A 19,671-nucleotide genomic window follows, 5' to 3' on the forward strand; every position below is an offset into this window, starting at 1 on the left:
GGTTCCATATTAGGTGCTACAACCCAAGAAAGAGATCTAGGCGTCATAGTGGATAACACATTGAAATCGTCGGTTCAGTGTGCTGCGGCAGTCAAAAAAGCAAACAATGTTGGGAATTATTAGAAAGGGAATGGTGAATAAAACTGAAAATGTCATAATGCCTCTGTATCGCTCCATGGTGAGACCGCACCTTGAATATTGTGTACAATTCAGGTCGCCGCATCTCAAAAAAGATATAATTGCGATGGAGAAGGTACAGAGAAGGGCTACCAAAATAAGGGGAATGGGACAACTCCCCTATGAGGAAAGACTAAAGAGGATAGGACTTTTCAGCTTGGAGAAGAGATGACTGAGGGGGGATATGATAGAGGTGTTTAAAATCATGAGAGGTCTAGAACAGGTAGATGTGAATCTGTTATTTACTCTTTTGGATAGTAGAAAGACTAGGGGGCACTCCATGAAGTTAGCATGGGGCATATTTAAAACTAATTGGAGAAAGTTCTTTTTTTACTCTGCGCACAATTAAACTCCGGAATTTGTTGCCAGAGGATGTGGTTAGTGCAGTTAGTATAACTGTGTTTAAAAAAGGATTGGATAAGTTCTTGGAGGAGAAGTCCATTACCTGCTATTAAGTTCACTTAGAGAATAGCCATTGTCATTAGCAATGGTAACATGGAATAGACTTAGTTTTTGGGTACTTGCCAGGTTCTTATGGCCTGGATTGGCCACTGTTGGAAACAGGATGCTGGGCTTGATGGACCCTTGGTCTGACCCAGTATGGCATTTTCTTATGTTCTTATGGATCCGGCAAAGAGAGGGCAGTTGCGCTTTCTGAAAATGGATGCACCGGTGTGTGCCGACCAAGTGGCTGACTATCCTTGTGGAAGGGCGAATGGCTTGAAGGACCCACAGGATAGGAGAATTGAAGTTATCCTTTAAGTAGGCATTGAGGTGAATGCTATGAATTAGAGATGGCTGTTGCTGCTCCCTGGTGGATTGCTCTTGCTTGCTTTCTCTCAGGAAGTCAATGAGTCTGGTTTGAATTTCAGGGCAGTACACTACAGCCCCACCACCCTGCATATTCCCGATGGCTGATGAACTGGTGCCAAGGCAATTTCAAAGGCTAATCTTCTGGCATGGCCTTTTATTTTATTTATTTAAGAGTTTTTTTTTAATACCGAAGTATAGCTAGCTGCCTTCACTCTGGTTTACATATACAACATCATACAATTAACAGTAACATAACCAAAACTGATTAGTACATTGACAACTTTTTTAAACAGGGTATATCTGTTTAAACTATGTATATGGGGTGGTCACACCTGGGTAAATGATCAAATAGTTATTCGAAACAAACTAACATAAAATGATCTATGTAACAGTCTTGGGAGTGAGAATCCCATAAGAGATTGTAAGACTGTCCTGAATTCGTGGTGGTGAAGCAGAGGTTTTGGATGTTTGAGTATTTGGAGTTTATGAAAGCCTTCTTTTGTTTTTGTTGTGATGTACTTCTTGTAGTTTAGTTCAATGTCGATCCAAATATCAAGGTCTTTTACGTTGTCTTTTAGTTGGATACAGATGTTGTCAATTTGAAAGGAGGGTGTGGTTTTTGATCCTGGGTTTTTTCTTTCTATTAGAATGCATTCTGTTTTGCTCATGTTTAGGCATAATTTTAGGTGGTTTAGCATATTTCTAATCAACTCAAGGTAAGAGGTTGCTAGAATCAGTGCATCTTCGATGGTGGAAGTAATTGGGATGAGGAGTTGTATGTTGTCAGCGTACATATAGTAGGTTACGCCTAGGCTTGATAGAAGTTGGCATAGTGGTAGTAGATAAATATTAGAGTGTGGCTGAGAGAGCAGACCCTTGAGGCACTCCTGTTTCAAGAGGGATGGCTTCAAATGAGTTGTTGTTGGAGACTTTGAAATATCTGTCTTTTAGGAAAGATGTGAACCAGTCTAGAGTTTTGCCTGAGAGACCTATGTTTGCTAGTCTTGATATTAGATTTTTGTGGTCTACTGTGTCAAATGCTGCGGAGAGGTCAAGGAGGATTAGTAAGTGGCTTAGTTTATCAAAGCCTCTTAGTATATTGTTAGGTTGAGCAGTAGAGTTTCTCTGCTGACGTTTTTCCTAAAACTGTGTTGTGTGGGATGTAGTATTTTGTAGTTATCGAGGTGATCATTGAGCTGTTTCAGTGCCGCTTTCTCTGTAAGTTTGGCAAGAAGGGGTAGGTTTGATATTGGATGGTAGTTGTTTAAGTCGTCTGGATTCAGGTTCTTCCTCTTTATTATTGGTTTGATTGTTGCAAGTTTTAACTTGACTGGTAGCTCACCTTCTTCGAGAGATTTATTGATAATTGCTGCTACTGTTGGGGCTATGGAATGAGCAATTTCCTTTAGTTCTCGGTTGGGATGATGTCTAGGTCATGTCGTGCTGGGTTTATTTTCCTTAGCATTTTTTCTGTTTCCTTGGTTGTGAGAGATTTGAAATTAGACCATGGTGTTATATTTGTTGTGGATATTTTGTCTTCATTGAATGAGGAGTTGCTGAAGGTATCAGTTATTTTGCTTATTTTGTTCTTGAAGAATGTGGCTAGGTCTTGGCTTAAAGTTTTGTTTTCAGTTGTGTGGGAGTTGATGTTTTCAGATATGAGGTTGTTTACTATGTTGTAAAGTGATTTGGAGTTATTGGTGGAGTTTTTGATCTTGTGACTATAGTAGTCACGTTTCGTATTCAGAATCATATATTTTTTTTTTTTTTTTTTTTTTTTTTATAAGCGGCTAGTTGGGTGCGGGATCTTTGCAGTGTCACGGGACACTTGTCTTTTTGCCATTCTTTTTCAATTTTTCTGAGGTTGGATTTCGTGCTTCTTAGTTGAGAGTTGAACCATGGGTTCCGTTGTTCTGTGATTCTTTATCTATTTATATTTGCGGTTTCTTCTGTATATTTGAACCAGGATTGGATAGCGTTATTTATATTTGAGAGGTCTAGATTTGCTAGTTGTTTTCCAAGTTCTTGTTGGAGAAGGTTGATTTGGAACGGTGGTCGGTATTTGAAGGATCGTTGTGATTAATTTGTTTTTGCCGTGGTGTTGATGTTTGCTTGTGTCTTGCATTGTAAGAGGTAGTGATTGGACCAGGGAATTGGCCTGTATGAAATAGATGTGTCTGAGAAATAGTGATTTGTGAAAATCAGGTCCAATGTGTGTCCCGCTTTGTGTGGGGTTGTTCACTTGTAGGTTGCAGTTTAGACTTGATAGCATATCTAGCAGGGTTTGGCAATTTTGTGATCTGGGCCTGATATCTGTGTGAAGATTGAAATCACCAAGAATGACTGTTTTTTTCATATTGATGTTTATCAGGAATTCCAGGAGTGGAGAGAGATAGTTATCTAGCAGCTTGGGCGGGCAGTAAACTAGGCATATTTGTAGGTTTGGTGAATCAAAGAGATTTCATATTGTCTTGGGAGATTGTGTGGAATCATTTTCATTAAGAATTGTTTTTTTATGATAAGGAGTAGTCCTTCGCCTCTATGGGATTTGCGAGGGATTGAAAATGTGTCGTATGCACTGTTGTCTAGTTGGTTCATTAAGACTTGATCAGTATTTTTGAACCAGGTTTCAGTTATGGCGATGAAATTGGGTTTTTTTTCTTGTAGTATGTCTGATATTAACATGAATTTTTTGTTTAAAGATTGAGCATTTATGAGAAGGAAGGTGAGACATAGCATGTTTTTGATATTTTCCATTAGGGGGATGTTTATTAGGTATCTGTGTCTTTTCTTTGGTATGTCTGATTTTTGTTGATGGTCTATGATTTAGCTGGAGGATGCTGGGTGAGAGCAGGATGAGTGCTGGAGGATGTTGTGCGAGATCTAGATGCTGTAAGGGATCAGACTGATTGCTGAGTTAAGAACATAAGAAATGCCATATTGAGTCAGACCAAGAGTCCATCAAGCCCAGTATTCTGTTTCAAACAGTGGCCAATCCAACTCACAAGTACCTGGCAAGACCCAAACATTAGACAGATCTCGAGCTACTATTGCTTAATAACTACCATAATAGCAGTTTATGGATTTCTCTCTAGGAACTTATCCAAACCTTTTTTAAACCCAGTTAATATTAACTGCCGTAACCACATCCTCTGGCGATGCGTGCTGGATGAGGTTGGATGAGATCATGATGAATGTTTTTGCAAGTTCTAAGAACATAAGAAAATGCCATACTGGGTCAAATCAAGGGTCCATCAAGCTCAGCATCCTGTTTCCAACAGTGGCCAATCTAGGCCATAAGAACCTGGCAAGTACCCAAAAGCTAAGTCCATTCCATGTTACCATTGCTAATGGCAGTGGCTATTCTCTAAGTGAACCTAATAGCAGGTAATGGACTTCTCCTCCAAGAACTTATCCAATCCTTTTTTAAACACAGCTATACTAACTGCACTAACCACATCCTCTGGCAACAAATTCCAGAGTTTAATTGTGCGTTGAGTAAAAATGAACTTTCTCAGATTAGTTTTAAATGTGCCCCATGCTAACTTCATGGAGTGCCCCCTAGTCTTTCTATTATCCAAAAGAGTAAATAACCGATTCACATCTACCCATTCTAGACATTGTGGAGGATGCTTGTTGAGATCAGGATGAGTTCTGGAGGATGCTGCTTGAGATCAGGATGTTTGCTGGAGGATGCTTGTTGGGATCAGGAGGATGCTTGTTGAGATCAGGATGAGTGCAGGAGGATGCTTGTAAGATCGGTCTTCCCATGTAGGGCACTCACGTCTTCCAGGTACTACTTTTGTTGTCTTCCGGGTACTGTTATCTTCCAGGTACTACTGTTTCAATAACCAGTCATCCAGAAATCAGAAACCTTTGTTCCTAGGAATTACTATGCAATAAACAAAACTTCTGACAATTTGCCAATTAAAGTCCGAATAGCAGCATTAGATCTGCCCAGTCCAGCAGAGTCAGATGTAAAATTGCACAAGCGATGGCCACAGCCATCCAGTCCCTTGTTCAGGTGCCAAAAATGTAAAGCGCACACTATGCTTATGGCCAGGGACACAAGAACACTTAGACTCAGTAGAAAGTATAATTTATTTTTATTAATCAGTATAAGTATTCTCGGGAGATGCTGGGTACTGGATGCCCTTTGTCTGACAAACTGACCAGCATTAAAGGAGTTTGGGAGTGAGTTAAAAAAAAAAATGGCCAATAAGTGGAGTGAGTCCCAGGTTCCTCTGATACTAGAAGATTAAAAACAGGTGCTGTGCTTGTTCGACGCGAGAGGTTGTGCTAGGGGTTTGTCAAACGTTTTTGACCCTACAGAGGAGTGGCTTCTGAGTGTTTTGCCTTTGGGTAGGACTCAGTCCTTCATCCCAGGCAGCCCAGATGGGGTGCAGGCTCGAATGGCGATGCCTCCTTCCCCCAGTGAGGGTGTGTCGACCCACTCCCAGGAACAGGAGATAGGGGATCACATGTCTCTCTCTCTCCTTTTTATCAGAGGTGGTTCAAGATCACATCGGACCAGTGGGTTCTAAAGGTGATAACAGATGGCTATGCTCGCAGCGTTCCTCTGGATGTTTTCGTGATGTCTCCCTGCAATTCTACGCAGAAGAGACAGACAGTGGAGTGTATGTTGTCAAGACTCCTCAGCCTGCGGGCTGTGAACCCAGTGCCCTTGCCACAAGAAAATACGGGCCAGTATGCCATTTCATTGTACCCGAGAAGGAGGGTTCCTTTCACCCCATCCTGGATCTCAAAGGAGTTAATAGGCTTTTGCATGTGACTTGTTCTCACATGGAAATCTTATACTCTCTGATAATGGCAGTACAGTTGGGAGACTTTCTTAAGTCTCTGGATTGTCAGAGGTGTATCTGCATATTCAGATCTGACTGGAGCATCAGCTGTTTTCTGTGTTTCGCTATTTTGGGGTGACATCAGTTTTTGAGCTCTACCGTTCGGTTTGGCCACCTGCCCAGGACCTTCTGTAAGGTAATGGTGGTAATAGCGGCAGTGTTAAGAGAAGTTGGCATTTTGATCCACCCATATTTAGACGATTGGCTAATTCGGGCCAAGAGCCATGAAAGTTTTTAGGCCTCACGTAAGGTGATATCCTTACTACAGGAACTAGGTTGGGTGGTGATCTTAGCCAAGAGCAATCTGCAGCCATCCCAGACACTGGAGTATCTCGGTGTTCGTTTTCGACACGAATCAAGAAAGGTGAGCGGTTTGATGGCACCTAGAGGTGGTTCCATGGCCAAGGGCACATATGTGTCCTCTTCAGCGCACACTGCTTGCATGTTGGAATCCACAGTCTCAGGACTACTCGATACAGCTTCAGTTACTGGTGGAGATAAGCATCCATCTGCAGTGGTGGTTGCAAGCAGATCAACTAACGAAGGGTGTTCCTCTACGAACACTGGACTGGCTACTATGCACAACTGATGTGAGCCTCCAGGGTTGCGGGCTCACCATTGGGAGTTGGCAGCACTGGGCCACAGAGGAGTATCTCTAGAGCATACATTGGCTGGAAGCCCATGCCTTTTGGTTTGTATGCTTGCGATTCGTTGACTGCTTGCAGAGTTGAGTGGTCTGAATGATGTTGGACAATGCGTTGGTGGCTTACATCAATTGCTAGGGAACAGCCAAGAGCCAGCAAGTGTTGCAGGAAATAACCCAACTTATGGAATGGGTGGAATTCCATTTTCAGGTGATCTCAGCCTCGCACATTGCAGGAAAAGATAACATAAGAGCTGACTTTCTCAGTAGACAAAGTCTGGATACTGGAGAAGCATTCTAGCTCATAGTGGGCCTCTGGGACCTTCCATTTCTCCTAGGAAAAGCAGGATGGTAGTTCTCGCACAGAACTCTCTTCTGTGACTGAAGAAGTGATGAACTTTCGCATTGCGTAATGTCGCCAGTAAGCTTAGAAAGCAGAGGTGTTTACTTGTAACAAGTGTTCTCCTAGGACAGCAGGATGTTAGTCCACACATGTGGGTGATGACATTGGATGGAGGCCGGCATGTAAAAAATTATGTCAAAATTTCTGGAACTTTGAGCATGCCCTAATCCACATGGGGTCTCTCTTCTGTCTCTTTGGGTTTTTTTTTCCCACGGAGCTTTCGCCTCAGTGAGCTCGTGGCTTTTCTTTTGAAATTGCCTTTGAAAACTTTTTTCACCGCTTGTTTGGGTCTTCGGGTGAATTCATCGATCACAGTTCCCCCCCCCCCCCCCCTCCTACTTTTATCAGTCGGGTTTTTCAGCGGGTTGGTAAGTCTTATTTCGCTTCCGTCCTGTCCCACCCCACCCCCGTGGCAGTGGTGTCTCAGTGCCCACCCGCATCAGCTATCTGCCATCACCATCTCTTGTTTTATTTTTCCTTTTTCTTTTGTTTGTCATGGTCTCGACTGCTTTCCGTCGGTGCCCCCAGTGTCAGAGGACCATGTCCATCACAGACCCCCATGAGGTGTGTGTCCTCTGCCGGGGGGAATTGCATGATGTCTGGGATTGCCACGTGCACCCAGATAACCCCCAAGGGATGTCGTGCTCGGCTCGACAAGATGGAGAAGATCTTTGGGTCAAGAAAGTCCAAGGCATTGATGGCATTGGCACCGATGGACCTGGGAGCCGCACCGATGGACACCAAGCCATCGGGGCAATCTGTTCCATCGACGCCATCAGTGGATAGGGGCACCGGGAACTGGCCCCTGTTGGTCTCTTCCAAGTCGAGGAAGTCTGGTTCGTTGTCATTAACCTTGGCACTTGGGAAAGATTGGGCCAAGCACAGAGGGAAGCCAAGGAACCATCAGCACTGGTCACCCTTACATGGTGCTGGGCTTGGGAAGTTGCAGGTTCATGCCGTGATGCCCCCAAAGCGACTCTGTGGCGAGGATTGCTCATCCGCCATCGATGCAAGGGGTCTGCGACTCTCTACCAATCCTGGTGCCAGTTGGTGATCCACCTCGGGGATCCAAGGAAGATTTGGCACCCCTCCTGCTTCCCAATTGGTTTTGGCATCAGCAGCTTTTAAGGAGGAGCTGGAATGCAGGGTCCAGGTGGCAGTCCAGCAGGCGTTGCAGGGCATCATACCGGCAGTACCAGTGCCGGCATCCGCCCTGCTGGAACCGCTCAATGTGCTTATCGGTGTGTTACTGACCCAGTTGGTGCCAGTTCCCGGGAGGCCATCTATGCCCAGTAGGGCACTGATGCTTCTGACAGATACGGTGCCAGTTCCTGTGAGGAGGAAGCTCCGAGGACTGCAGTCCCCCATCCAACTTTGCCGACATCGGCACTACTGATGCCCATGCCTCTAGATGATGGCTGAGCACCCAGGGCCCCATCCCTTGTAGACTGAGGTGAGGATGAGGCCCCATATGACCCCTGGGGAGATGATACTGCGACGACTTGGAGGGTCTCCCTTTCGGAACAGTCTCCTCCAGATGAGTGAAGGAGGTCTCCTCCAGAGGATCTGCCCTTTGCAGCTTTTGTACAGGCGATGGCGGAGGCCATCCCTTTTCAGTTAATGATTGAGGAGGATGCCAGGCATAAGATGCTGGAATCCTCCAGTTCGTGGCAGCCCCTAAAGAGAGCATGCGGGTCCCGATGCAAGAGATCTTTAGGAAGTTGCTGCTGAGGATCTGGGAGCTCTCCCTCAAAGTACCTCCCCTTAACAGGAAGGTGGATGGGGTTTACTTCGAGAAGCGTCAGCTGTTGCACCAATTGGTAGTGGTCAAATTCGCTCTCAAGGAGGCCAAGCGAGCTCGGATCCACACCTAGGCACCCCCGGGCACGGATCATAGAGTGATGGACGCTCTTGGGAGGAAAGTTTCAAGGGGCCATGCTCATTGCCTATCTTGTCTCTTACCAGCTATACATAAGCCAGTACTCTCACAATCTCTGGAAGCAGGTGCAAGAGTTGGCAGAGTGACTGCCTCAACAGCAGCAAGACCCCTTCTTATCACTGGTGTGTCAGGGCCTGGAGTGTGAAAAACATGAAGTTTTGTTCAACCTAAGATGTTTTCAAGACTGCAGCGAGAGTCTTTGCAGCGGGAGTCGGTGCCCACAGAAAGGCATGGTTGCGGGCCTTGGATCGCAGAGGGTGAGCTCTCGGGGCCGCCCCAGGCAACAGAGCTCCCAAGCCAAATCCAGGGTTTTGACTGGATAGTAGGTTATGGATCTTGTCCATAGTCCATCAAGGGTACCAATTAAACCTATTGGGTGTCCTGCCAAATTGCCCTCCGTGCCCGTTTTCGGGGCCAGTAGCACATCAGGAGGTACTATTTTGGGAGCTTTCTGCTCTCTTAACGGCCAGAGCGGTCGAGCCTGTCCCACCAGAGCAAAGGTGGCAGGGATTCTACTCCCAGTACTTCCTGATTCCAAAGAGAACCGGGGGACTGTCCCATCCTAGACCTAAGGGTCTTGAACAGATTTCTCAAAAAAGAAAAGTTCAAGAGGGTTTCCCTGGGCACCCTGATTCTCCTCTTCCTACAAAAAGGGGACTGACTATGCTCCCTAGATTTAAAGGACGCATACATTTACATCAAGCTCTTCCTGGGTCACAGGAAGTATCTCACATTTGTGGTGGGAAAACAGCACTTCCAGTACAGAGTGTTGTCATTCGGGCTAGCGTGTCTTTACAAAATGTCTGGCCGTGGTAGGGGCGTACCTCCGCAGACTGGGAGTGCATGTTTTCCCTTACTTGGATGATTGGCTGGTCAAAGGGCAGATCGGTCCTTGCGCTTGATCATCTGGGTGTTGGAGTCACTAGGGTTCGTCATCAATTACCCAAAGTCCCATCTCAGTCCACCTTGATTGGGCTTCATAGGAGGCCTGCTAGACGCAGCTCAGGCAAAAGCCTCCCTACCATGATCCAGGGCAGTCACTTTAGCGTCTATAGTGGCAGTGATTTAACAGAGCCAGCGGGTTTCAGTTTGTCACATGTTGAGGCTGTTGGACCATATGGCAGCAACTATCCATGTCACTCCCTTGGCACACTTGCACATGCACAGAGCCCAATGGACCTTGAGGTTATAGTGGCACCAGGCCACACAGAACCTCCGGGCTCGCATCCAAGTCACTCCGCCTCTTCGGGACTCTGTCCTGGTGGCGGTTTCTCTCGAAATTGGAACGGGGCATATCTTTCCAAAATCCTCCTACCCAAATTGTCCTAACCACAGATGAATCCACCTTTGGGTGGGGAGCACATTGGCCAGGAAGCACGGTGTCAAATCAACTTCCTGAAGCTCCTGGCGATCAGGTACGCGCTATGGACTTTGAGATCAGCTGTCCAGCAAAATTGTTCTGATACAGACAACCAGGATGCTATGATAGGTAAACTCAGAAGCTCAGCAGAAGTCAAACTGTAGCTTACTTGAGTAGAATTGTGATCACTCTGTAATGGATTTCAAATATTTGTCTTCAAGTATTAGGTGTTTGACACTTTGTTAATTTAAAATTGAAAAGACTGCCTGTGAGGGAGGGGGGGGGTTCTTCTCTAGGTTAATGCAGCACTAAGTGGGGCCACAAATGAATAGCAATACAGAGCCCCAAGCTGATGCTATCCAGGAGGGCTTGACCAGCAGTTTGAGCACAGATTATAACATTTGCTCTCTCATCTACTCAAATTGTAACACAATGAAATGCATGTATTAACTTTTGCATAGGAAATGACTCTCGCAATGCTATTCCAAAGCTATTCAGTGCTCAGGGGTATGTATTTATATGTAGTACAGTAAGGGTGGATTAAAATTCTAATTGCAGTGAATCAAGGATGACAGAATAAGTCTTCACTGCGGAAATCCCAACTGAGTTATATAAGCATCAACAGGAAAATATCTGATTTGGGGAAATGTTACTGGTAACATGATACAGCACAAGACACAAGGTTGAGGAAGCAATGCCTCTTCCTGGTGCCCATGAAAATGAATGACTGGAGCAGGAAGAAGGATTGGTAGGGGCTGCAATTGTTTCTCTTGTTAAACGGTGATTCACTTTTAAGTGGGAAATAAGACAGTGGTTAACATTAATTGGGGGGGGGGGGTGCTGATTTTTTCCCCCATTTGTATTCATTTTGTTCCTGGGGGGAGGAAAGGTGTGTCATTTTCTGGGATTTTAACTTTCATTTCATTTTGTTTTTCTAGTGTTTGCTGTTATACAATAGCATGTACTAAAAAAAAAAACCAACCCAAAACATTTCACCAAAGTTAAAATAAAAGCTCCCTCCCCCAGGATTCCCTTCTCTCCTTCCCCCCGGACCCTCCTTCCTATATCTTACCCTATCCATGGAATCCAAAGGGACAGGCGTGATTCCCCCGTCGTTCCTGCCCTGCCAGATCCATATTTCAAAATGGCGCCGGCTGGCCCAAGGCCGGTGCCATTTGGGAGCTTCAGGCTGTAGTTCAAAGTGGCACTGGCCCGAGGTCAGCCAGCTCCGTTTTGAGATATGACAGCAGTGGGGCACAAGTAACTGGAGATCACCCCTGTGCCTTCAGACCCCCATGAATGGGGTGAGATGCAGTGAGGGGCGAGCTGGCCCTGGAGGCAAGCCTGAGGGGGCTTTCATTTGAACTTTGGTGGCACTGCTTTTTGCTTTTGGTGTAGAGGTGAGGATGCGGGGGGAGGGAGCAGGGCTGGCTGTTTTTTGAAAATGAAATGAAAGAAAAATGAATTGCATTCTAATTTGTTTCTCTTTTGTTTCTTTTTCAAAATGAAAGCACATCCCTAGTTAAAAGGACCTCATGTTTCTTGTTCTTCTGTCCTTCTTTTCATAATGGCCTGTCTAGATGGTCATATATTTCAAATACTCGCCCAACTAAATATTGGAATGCCTGCATTTCAGAATACCCATTTAGTTCAACCAGCTTTGACATGCAGATGAATGGTTTCCATCCCTAAACCATTTGCCTGCAGACCATTTGGAAACTGATTATAGGTGGGTGTTGGCGTCTGTTGATGTAGTACCAACATGTTCTGCAAACAAAGGGAATTGTCTTCATGGTGCCAACATTTGCTGTTGGCCAGTGTTGTACAGTCATTATTTTCTTCCTTTTTTCATGTAAATAAGTTCCTTGGAGAAAAGGAGACAAAAAAAATGGAAAGATTGCCAGATAAGCAAAAATAGCTTTGTGCTCTTGCCATTCAACCTAATAAATTATAGACCAAAGAAAGTAAACATGGCTCTTTCAGTTTTCTGATGGTCCTGCCTGTAGCTTAATGCTTCGTCTTTGTTTCCGTGCTCCCTGGTTTTAAACAGCAGACACAAAATGTTCCAGACTAGCGGAAGGATACCTTCAGTAGCTGCTCTGCAGGAGGTGCAGTGTTAAACGGGTCAGGGGGAAAGCAACACTCTCCTCTTTGGGAAAGGTTGCCACCAGTTAAAATGTATGAAACAGTGCCGCACCATGAGCATAACTTGAATAATAAATATTCATATGAGCGGTATTTATATGAAAGTTCAGAGTGCAGTAAGGCCTCTCCTCCTGCATTGTTTTCTGATCTTTGCTCTGCTAATTATTGCAGTTCTGAACTTTTTCAGAAGGAAGAGCGCTGTGTTGCTACAGTGCAACTGGATAAATTTGACTGTCAAAAATCTTTCCCCCATATGTAGCTACCGTGCTCAGTCGGTCATTCCCAAAAACCATTTGTAGCACTGGGATTCCTGGTTCTTCGGTAGGGGGAGGCAATTCTTCTGGGTGGAGACAAGCAGGCATTCTTCACAGCCTTCCTTTCACTTGCCAGTAATAACACATAGGACACCATATTTATGGTTCCCAATAGGGATGTGCTTTCAGTTAAAACGAAATAGGAAATTCCAGTAGCATTTTCTAATTTCATTTCATTTTTGTTTTGTTTTGTTTACAATTGCAGCCAGCATTCCCCCACCAATTTTTTTAATTGAGTTTGAGGAAATGGGAATTTTTTTAATTAACTTTGAGGAAATGGGGAAGTACCTGGAGGAAGAACTTAAAGGATGGGAGAACGAGAGAGATGTGGATCAGCAGTGGACCAATCTAAAAGGAGCAATCACCAAGGCAACTGCTCTATACGTTAGAAATGTAAAGAAAAGCAAAAGAAAATTGAAACCTATCTGGTTCTCAAAGGAGGTGGCTGACAAAATTAAAGCTAAAAGAACAGCATTCAAGATATATAAAAGATCCCAAAGGGAGGAACACAAAGAAGAATATCTGATTCAACTGAGGGAGACAAAGAAATTAATCAAGTTGGCAAAAAGTCAAGCGGAAGAGAGGATTGCCAAGGAGATAAAAAATGGAGACAAAACATTTTTCAGATACATCAGCGAAAAGAGAAAGATCCAAAGTGGTATAGTGAAATTGAAAGGTGGTAATGATCAATGTGTGGAGGGAGACGAAGAAATGGCAGAAATATTAAACGAATACTTCAGCTCTGTGTTCACTAAAGAAGACCCTGGAGAAGGACCATCTCTACACAACAAAAAACTGGTGGGAAGTGGAATAGATGAAAATCCTTTTACAGTAGAAAATGTGTGGGAAGAGCTAAAGAACCTGAAAGTGGACAAAGCCATGGGGCCTGATAGGATTCATCCAAGGATATTGAGGGAGCTCAGAGATGTTCTGGCGGCTCCGCTGGGTGACCTGTTCAATAGATCCCTAGAAACGGGAGTGGTGCCGAGTGATTGGAGAAGAGCGGTGGTGGTCCCGCTTCACAAGAGTGGGAACAGGGAGGAGGCTGGCAACTACAGACCGGTCAGCCTCACTTCGGTGGTGGGAAAAGTAATGGAGTCACTGCTGAAAGAGAGAATAGTGAACTATCTACAGTCCGGAGAATTGATGGACCAGAGGCAACATGGATTCACCAGGGGAAGATCCTGTCAGACAAATCTGATTGACTTTTTTGACTGGGTAACCAAGGAATTGGATCGAGGAAGAGCGCTCGATATCATATACTTGGATTTCAGCAAAGCTTTTGACACGGTTCCGCACAGGAGACTGGTGAATAAAACGAGAAGCTTGGGAGTGAGTGCCGAGGTGGTGACCTGGATTGCAAATTGGTTGACGGACAGAAGACAATGTGTGATGGTAAATGGAACCTTCTCTGAAGAGAGAGCGGTTTTAAGTGGTGTACCGCAAGGATCGGTGTTGGGACCGGTCCTGTTCAATATCTTTGTGAGCGACATTGCGGACGGGATAGAAGGCAAGGTTTGTCTTTTCGCGGATGACACTAAGATCTGCAACAGAGTGGACACGCCGGAAGGAGTGGAGAGAATGAGACGGGATCTAAGGAAACTGGAAGAGTGGTCGAAGATATGGCAGCTGAGATTCAATGCCAAGAAGTGCAAAGTCATACATATGGGGAGTGGAAACCCGAATGAACTGTATTCGATGGGGGGGGAAAGGCTGATGTGCACGGAGCAGGAGAGGGACCTTGGGGTGATAGTGTCTAATGATATGAAGTCTGCGAAACAATGCGACAAGGCTATAGCAAAAGCCAGAAGAATGCTGGGCTGCATAGAGAGAGGAATATCGAGTAAGAAAAGGGAAGTGATTATTCCCTTGTACAGGTCCTTGGTGAGGCCTCACCTGGAGTACTGTGTTCAGTTCTGGAGACCGTATCTACAAAAAGACAAAGACAAGATGGAAGCGGTACAGAGAAGGGCGACCAGGAAGGTGGAGGATCTTCATCGGATGACGTACGAGGAGAGATTGAAGAATCTAAATATGTACACCCTGGAGGAAAGGAGGAGCAGAGGCGATATGATACAGACTTTCAGATATTTGAAAGGTTTTAATGATCCAAAGACAACGACAAACCTTTTCCGTAGGAAAAAAATCAGCAGAACCAGGGGTCACGATTTGAAGCTCCAGGGAGGAAGGTTCAGAACCAATGTTAGGAAGTATTTCTTCACGGAGAGGGTGGTGGATGCCTGGAATGCCCTTCCGGAGGATGTGGTGAAGACCAGAACTGTGAAGGACTTCAAAGGGGCGTGGGATAAACACTGTGGATCCATAAAGTCAAGAGGCCGCCAATGAAGAGTGGGTGACTCGCCAGAATGATGGCTACTGCCTGGAGACAATACCCTTATTCAATAAACGTACACATGCTTACTGTGACTCCAACATCGTTCTAGCTTCAACAGCAAGAGGAAATGTGGAATAAAGGATCTGCACTCACAAAGGGGGGAGTAGCTGGCTTGTTACGGCGGTTACTACCCCAAACCAAATAAGCCTGTTACTTCTATTTCTATGCATATACAGCATAGTTCTCTGCTTCAACGGCAGGGGAGAAGAAAAAACTGATACTTCACGCATATCCAGCATAGCTCCCTGCTTCAACGGCAGGGGAGAAGAAAAAAGGGTTCACACTCACAAAGCGGGGAGTAGCTGGCTTGTTACGGCGGTTACTACCCCAAACCAAATGTGCCTGATACTTCACTTTCGATGCATATCCAGCATGGCTCTCTGCTTCAACAGCATGGGAGAAGATAAACAACCAATAAGGGCTGTATAACATAGTCTGAGTAAAACAAATAAGCATGGGTGTAGCTTGCTTATTGCGGCGGTTACTACCCCTACTACCCCTAACTTATCAGCTAGATATTCACTTGGATGCAGCTCCATCACTGCTTTCTACATTAATGGTGGGGGTGGAAAGGAAATAGAACCAAGAGCTAAGAGAAACAGATAAGTATGAGAGAAAAAAGTGTGTGAAGCTTGCTGGGCAGACTGGATGGGCCATTTGGTCTTCTTCTGCCGTAATTTCTATGTTTCTATGTTTCTATGAGGTATGTCGACAAGCAGGGAGGCAAAGAGTCTTATCTCCTATCATCCTCATAGCCCCTCATCTGACAAGACAGATTTGGTTTCCACTCCTTCGGGAGTTGTCCTTCCAGAAACTGATCAGTTTGGAGACTTCCCCAGATCTCATCACGCAAGATCAGGGCAGGCTGCGGCATCCCAACCTCCAGGCCCTGTTGCTCACAGCCATGATGTTGAGAGGTTAATAATGCAGCCACTTAAATCTTTCTGAAGATGTCTCTGGTCCTGGTAGCTTCCAGAAAGCCTTCCTCTAGAAAGTCCTACGGACTGAAGTGGAGGAGGTTTTCTGTGTGGTGTGAGCAGAAGGCCCTAGATCTGTTCTCCTGCCCCATGCAAAAACCACTTGACTACCTTCTACATTTATTGGAGGCTGGTTTGAAACCATTAAGAGTTCATCTCAGTGCAATTGGCACCAGCATGTAGATGGTATGCCCATCTCTGTACAGCCGATAATTTGTATGATTTATGCGTGGCCTGCTCCAATTGAAGCCTCCCCTATGGCCTCCCGCTGTTTCTTGAGACTTCAACGTGGTGTTAGCTCAGTGGATGAAAGCTTCTTTTGAACCATTGTGCTTCTGTGACCTGAAGTACCTGACCTGGAAGGTCATATTTTTGGTGGCGGTCACTTCAACATGCAGGGTCAGCAAGCTCCAGGCCTTAGTGACTTATCCACCTTGTACTAAGTTTTATCATGATAGGGTGGTTTGGCATACACACCCTAAGTTCCTGCCTAAAGTGGTGACTGATTTCCATTGTCCTGCCAGCATTCTTTCCTAGGCCCCATTCACACCAAGGCGAACAAGCCCTGCACAGTTTGGATTGCAATAGAGCCTTAGCCTTCCATCTGGAGTCCACCCAACTTTTTATTTCTTTTGATAGGAATAGGATGGGAGTTGCCATTACCAAACAGACACTTTCCAGTTGGCTAGGAGAGTGCATCTCCTGTTATGCCCAAGCGGGACTGCATCTTGGAGGTCATGTCAAGGCTCATTCTATCAGAGCCATGGTAACATTGGTGGCCCACTTGCGAGCAGTTCCTGTGGAGGAGATCTGCAGGGCTGCAACGTGGAGTTCTCTCCACACATTTGCATGTCACTGCTGTCTGGATAGGGATGGCCGACGTAACAGTAGGTTCGGCCAATCTGTCTTCGGGAATCTCTTCGAGGTGTAGAACCCAACTCTCCCTGCCTAGGGCTCATTGTTTGGGTTCAGGCTGTCTCCCCCTCTGTTACCAAGAGCATTATGGTTGTTGTGCCCATTGGCTCCTGGCTGTTGCTTGTTGGTCCCCTTTTGTGTTGGGGAGCAGCCTGAAGCTAGGGATTTTCCTATGAGTGAGGACTACCATCTTACTTATCCTAAGAGAAAGCAGAGTTACTTACCTGTAATAGGTGTTCTCCTAGGACAGCAAGATGTTAGCCCTCACGAAACCCATCCGCCACCCCGTGGAGTTGGGTTTTTCCTATTTTTGTTCATTTTTATCGTAATTCTGTGTTTGAGACTGAAGAGGGGACCCCACATGGATTAGGGCATGCTGGGCATGCTCAGTATAAGTTCCAGAAACTTAGACACATGTTTTTTAAGCCGGACTCCATCCAATGATGTCACCCATGTGTGAGGTTTTAACATCCTGCTCTCCTGGGAGAACACCTTTTACAGGTAAGTAACTCTGCTTTCTAAGCTTGCTGGCAACATCATACATTGTGAAGGTTCATTGCTTCTTCAGTTGCAGAAAAGAGATGACGTTTTTGGGCATTGATGCCTTTGTGTAGGAGTGGCCGGAAGGCAAGCTTCTCTATGCCTTTTCCCCGTGGCCCATGTTAGGCAGAATAATTTGGAGGTAGATGTTAGTAAAGTGGCAGCTTGGAGCACTGTAGGTCCATTTGCAAACACTATAGGTTGGATGTTCTTGTGAGACAGAATGCTAATTTTGGGACAGCTGTCTTAAGAGCAAGTTTGCAGTCCGCCCACATATTCTTGACTGGAGCAGAAGGACAAGGAAGGGGAAATTAACTTACCTGATTTCCTTTACTTTACTTCTGCTGCACCAGTCAAGAAGCCCACCCTGGGATGTGCAATTTGGGCTACCTCTATGAGAGTGACATTTGATTGACTAAATTTTATATTCTTGTTAAGAAAGCCAGAGCATCTGCATATTTAATGCTTTTGTCTGAGCTCAGTGTTCCCATTTGGGTTAAAACATGACTGGTTTACTGTTAATAATCATATTCCTGTATAACCAATTCCATCAACATAACTTGAAAAATAAAACAAATATGCATGTTTGATTGTTTTAGCTCGGGGTAACCAAACTTCAAGAGAAGGGCCACTTAGGTCATTTCAAAACACTGAGAGGACTGGAGGTGTTGGGGATGGGGAGGAGTCCCATTCAGTGTTTGTTGAGTAGGGGTGAATACTTGTCTGGCTCTTTCAATGATTAGAAATGCTGGGAAAAGGAGCTAATGGGAGATGTTTCCCAGGAGTGTGGCCGAAGATAGTGTCAGTAATATTTCTAGGTTTCTCAGAAGTTGGCAACTCTGCCACAGCACTGGAATTCTGCATCCTATCTTTCCCCCTGAGGAAATGGAGATGAGTGGTGCAAATCTTTCTTATGCCTCCCTTTCACTCCTTCTCCTCTTCTCATTTGCCACTCCCCCTCCAGTATTCTCCTCATACTGTGGTGGCTCCAACCCCCTCCAGTATTCTCCTCGTACTGTGGTGGCTCCATCCCAGGCCTCTCTTGCATGTCTCTACACTGTGCACACCATAGCATAGCTATCTCAAGGGATGCAGAAATGGGAGCCCCTGCCTTGACATCCCCTCTCCCCACCTCATACATCGTCCTCTGTGGTGGGGCCTAGGAACTTTGTCAGCCTTTGCTAGCATGGTAATCTCCCTGCCCTCCCTCAAAAAAAAATAAATGTCCTCCATGGTAAGGAAGAATAATGGCAGACCAGAAAAACGAGCTCTGCAAGCTGGGTCTTGTCCTTAGGCCATATTTTAGAGACCCCTGGTTTTAGCTAATTTTAAATAGAGAAAAAAAATTTGTTGTGGTATGAGAGGAGGGCCTGAGAAATTTTTATAACAGGGGAAAGGGTGGGGGCTTAGAAATAAGAGGTTGAAAACCCTTCTGTATATGCTTTCTCCCAGGCACATTTTCATAGTGTGCCTATAACTTTCTGATCTGGAGATGAAAGTTCTGTAGTGTCAAAGTTTTTAATCATGCCACACATTCAGCTTTTATAGTAAGCTTTTATCAAAGCCGTCATGCTTAAATGTACTGTGTGATATGAGAATGTCACTAGAAGTGACAGATTCACTATTCAGTTTATTTCTTTTTTGCAGGTATGAGCTACCTTTTGACAGGCATGATTGGATTGTTGATCGTTGTGGAACACAAGTTCGCTATGTTATTGATTATTATGATGGAGGAGAAGTAAATAAAGACTTTCAGTTTGCCATCTTGGATGTCCGTCCTGCATTTGACTCTTTAACTGCTGTTTGGGATAGAATGAAAGTTGCATGGTGGCGCTGGACATCATGACTACCTTCATTTCTGCTTTGTAAAACTGGATTTTATTTTGAGATGTGAGCTGGGGTTGCAAATAAAGATCTTAATAAGCCACTGCAGTGTGAGCATTTTGTATGTATTTATTTCTGCTAATAGGCTTAGTGCTATTCCCGTACAGAACTGTGTAATTTCATCTTTGGATGCTACACACACATTCTAAAATACATATTGTTATAACTGAAGTGAATTTTCTGATTTCCCCTTTAGATGTAAAAACTAATAGTCTTGCTGTGCCTGATCTGCAAGGATTATTATACATAAACTTCATTGATCCATGGTGTTTTGAAAACTTTGGTAATTCGGATGTAGTAAGGG

The 19,671-nt window shown here is 44.9% G+C and overlaps 1 protein-coding gene across 8 annotated transcripts in view; it reads left to right on the forward strand.

Moving 5' to 3' along the window:
* The window catches only part of LOC115099757 (cytochrome c-type heme lyase), a 102,119-nt gene extending 82,704 nt beyond the window's left edge, over nucleotides 1-19,415 (forward strand). For all 8 annotated transcript variants that reach the window (XM_029617562.1, XM_029617557.1, XM_029617561.1 and 5 more), the window contains one exon: nucleotides 19,131-19,415. In XM_029617562.1, the coding sequence (XP_029473422.1) occupies nucleotides 19,131-19,329 (199 nt within the window). In that variant the 3' untranslated portion in view covers nucleotides 19,330-19,415. The remainder of the gene's footprint in view (nucleotides 1-19,130) is intronic.
* Nucleotides 19,416-19,671: the final 256 nt, after the last annotated feature.

The sequence above is a fragment of the Rhinatrema bivittatum genome, chromosome 10 (assembly GCF_901001135.1).
Source record: "Rhinatrema bivittatum chromosome 10, aRhiBiv1.1, whole genome shotgun sequence".
In the NCBI taxonomy this organism is placed as follows: Eukaryota; Metazoa; Chordata; class Amphibia; order Gymnophiona; family Rhinatrematidae; genus Rhinatrema; species Rhinatrema bivittatum.